Below are 2,380 nucleotides of genomic sequence, written 5' to 3'. Positions count from 1 at the left end.
CCCCCCCCCCCGTTCCACCCCCTTAAAGCACTATGACTGTTATTCCAGTCTTGGCGGACTGTGGGGGCAGACAGACAAACAGACAGATGTTCTGGTTGGAAAATGTGGAGCTGAGAGATCATCAGTTTTCTCAGGGAACTTTATGGGAATTTTCTTTTGTCTTATAACAAAACCATTAGGTGCCACCTTTGCTCTGCTGTGGAATGCACTGATTTGTGTCCCCCCCCCCATCCCCTGTACCAGATGGGTCACAGTTTTTGAACCGACCTGTAGGAGGAGGAAACATCTGCAGCCAAGAGGCTCAAACCTCTCCAGGAKTTCTTGTCGTTTCCTCGATTTCTCTTTCTTAGTCTGAAAGAAACATCTGTCTCTGATTAAAACCTCCCTCCCTCCGAGCTCACGTCACCCCCTCATGTCTCCCACAATGTTGTGATATTTGCCTGTATCTTTTCTAGAACCCCCTACCCTCCTTCCTCTTCTCTCTGGTTCACTCTCTCCTCCCTTTCCCGAAGAGCCTCCTCCTCCCTCACCTCCCTTCGTCCTGTTACCTCTCTCTCTGGTTTGCTTCATTGTACCACGATGCATCAGGGCTGCGTCTGGGGGCTCCTTTTCATCCTGTCCCTCACAGTGGGGGGGACGAAGGCTCAGCAGACCAACTACACCAGGTACGGTCCAAGGGTGGGATTAAAACTAGCAGGTCTAAACTCTCAAGTTCAGGCCAGAGTGACTCKCTTTATGCAGATTCTTTACTGGTTTATGGGGTGTACAGTTGTCCTGTTGGTTTGCTTTTCAGTTTTACTTAAATCCCAGAAACTTGGCTCTGACACTGTAAAGTTTTTGGTTTTAAACCGGAAGCCGTCTCACTCTTCAGGCAGGGGGTCCACCGTCTGAGTCCTACTCATGGAGTAACAGTGTGTTCAGTTCTGATTGCCTAATAGTGTGTTTGTCTGCTTCATCAAACACACAATTTAATGAAACTAGACTGTAACCACAGGACTTCAACAGGTTAACCTTTTGAAGTTAGCACTGTTCAAGATGGCCACCACAATATTCTGAGATCTAACAGATTGTTTAATATCTTCAATAAAATCTCTTTCTCTCTGTCAGCAAAATATCCTATGAAGCACTGAATGTATTKTAATGAAACTAATAGGAAATATTCACTCTTGGAGCCATCCCCACTCAAGATGGCCACCACCACCAGCTGACCTTCATCAGGGAACTGTTGTATTTAATTTCTAAATTTAATTTAGGATTAAAGCTCCATTTTTATGCTCATTTGTGGACAGACTGAGTTTTACAGCTCTGTCAAAGATCCTCTATATGACAGGATAACCCGTCTGACAGAAAATATTTGTCATTTCAGAGTTTGTTAATGCTTCTTTCACAACGTTTGACTCCGACCCCCCTTTCACAACCGCAAAAACAATAAAAAAAGAAAAGATTTTCACAGAAAGAAGTGTTTCGTCATTTTAATCAGCTCATTCATACTAGAAAAACAAAACATTCAAGTCTTTTTAAAGACTAAAACCCTTGATGAAAGAATCTTTCAGGGAGTAAAGAGTGACTCAGCAGAAAAATGTTGYGGTTCTCCTCAGTGTTTTTCTCATCTCAGGCCTGTGTTCCACTGTGGAGGAGACCAGGTGGCAGAGTCTGGTTTTGTTGGCAGTGAGGGGTTCCCCAGCTTCTACAGACCCAGCAGTAAATGCACCTGGCGCATTACAGTGAGTCAGCGCCAGCCGCCAAACCCTTCTGACTCCTCCAGCCTCAGCTCACAGATGACATCTCTGCTCCGCAGGTACCAGAGGGGAACGTGRTCACGCTCTCCTTCCGTGTTTTCGACCTGGAGGCAGACTCTCAGTGTCGCTATGATTACCTGGACGTCTWCAACGGACACTCCAGCTCGGCACAGAAGCTGGGTCGTTTCTGTGGGACATTCCGTCCCGGCAGTCTGATCTCCACCTCTAACACCATGATGCTAGAGATGGTGACTGACGCAGAGACTCAGTCCAGAGGATTTGTGGCCTTTTTCAGTGGAATAAAACCTTATGTTAACGGTAGGTGGTCTCAATACCCCTCACTGATGAACTGTATAATCAGGACAGAAAAATGTTATCTGTTGGGACATTTTAGGTATTTATGAAGAACTTTACCCAGAAAGGGTAACCTCTACCCTGGAYCGGTTCAAATCCCGGTCCGGGGACCTTTCTGGGTAGAGTTTGCATGTTCTCTCCGTGCATGCGTGGGTTCTCTCCGGGTACTCCGGCTTCCTCCCACAGACCAAAAACATGACTGTTAGGTTAATTGATAACTCTAAACTGTCCCTAGTGTGAAAAAGAAAAAGCGTGTAGAGAAAATGGACGGATGGATGGATGGATGG

General features: G+C 46.0%; 1 protein-coding gene across 1 annotated transcript in view; it reads left to right on the top strand.

The window, feature by feature from the left end:
- Positions 1–455: 455 nt before the first annotated feature.
- pcolcea (procollagen C-endopeptidase enhancer a) overlaps positions 456–2,380 on the top strand; it is a gene marked incomplete at its 5' end in the record, with an annotated part of 6,079 nt that continues 4,154 nt past the window's right edge. Inside the window, 3 exon segments of the mRNA XM_014016419.1 lie at positions 456–665; positions 1,616–1,724; positions 1,799–2,057. Coding sequence (XP_013871873.1) covers positions 580–665; positions 1,616–1,724; positions 1,799–2,057 — 454 coding nt within the window.

This window comes from Austrofundulus limnaeus, unplaced genomic scaffold (genome assembly GCF_001266775.1).
Source record: "Austrofundulus limnaeus strain Quisiro unplaced genomic scaffold, Austrofundulus_limnaeus-1.0 Scaffold145, whole genome shotgun sequence".
NCBI classification, from domain to species: Eukaryota; Metazoa; Chordata; class Actinopteri; order Cyprinodontiformes; family Rivulidae; genus Austrofundulus; species Austrofundulus limnaeus.
Note: the sequence above shows the minus strand (reverse complement) of the source record. Positions and strands in the feature narration are given on the sequence as shown.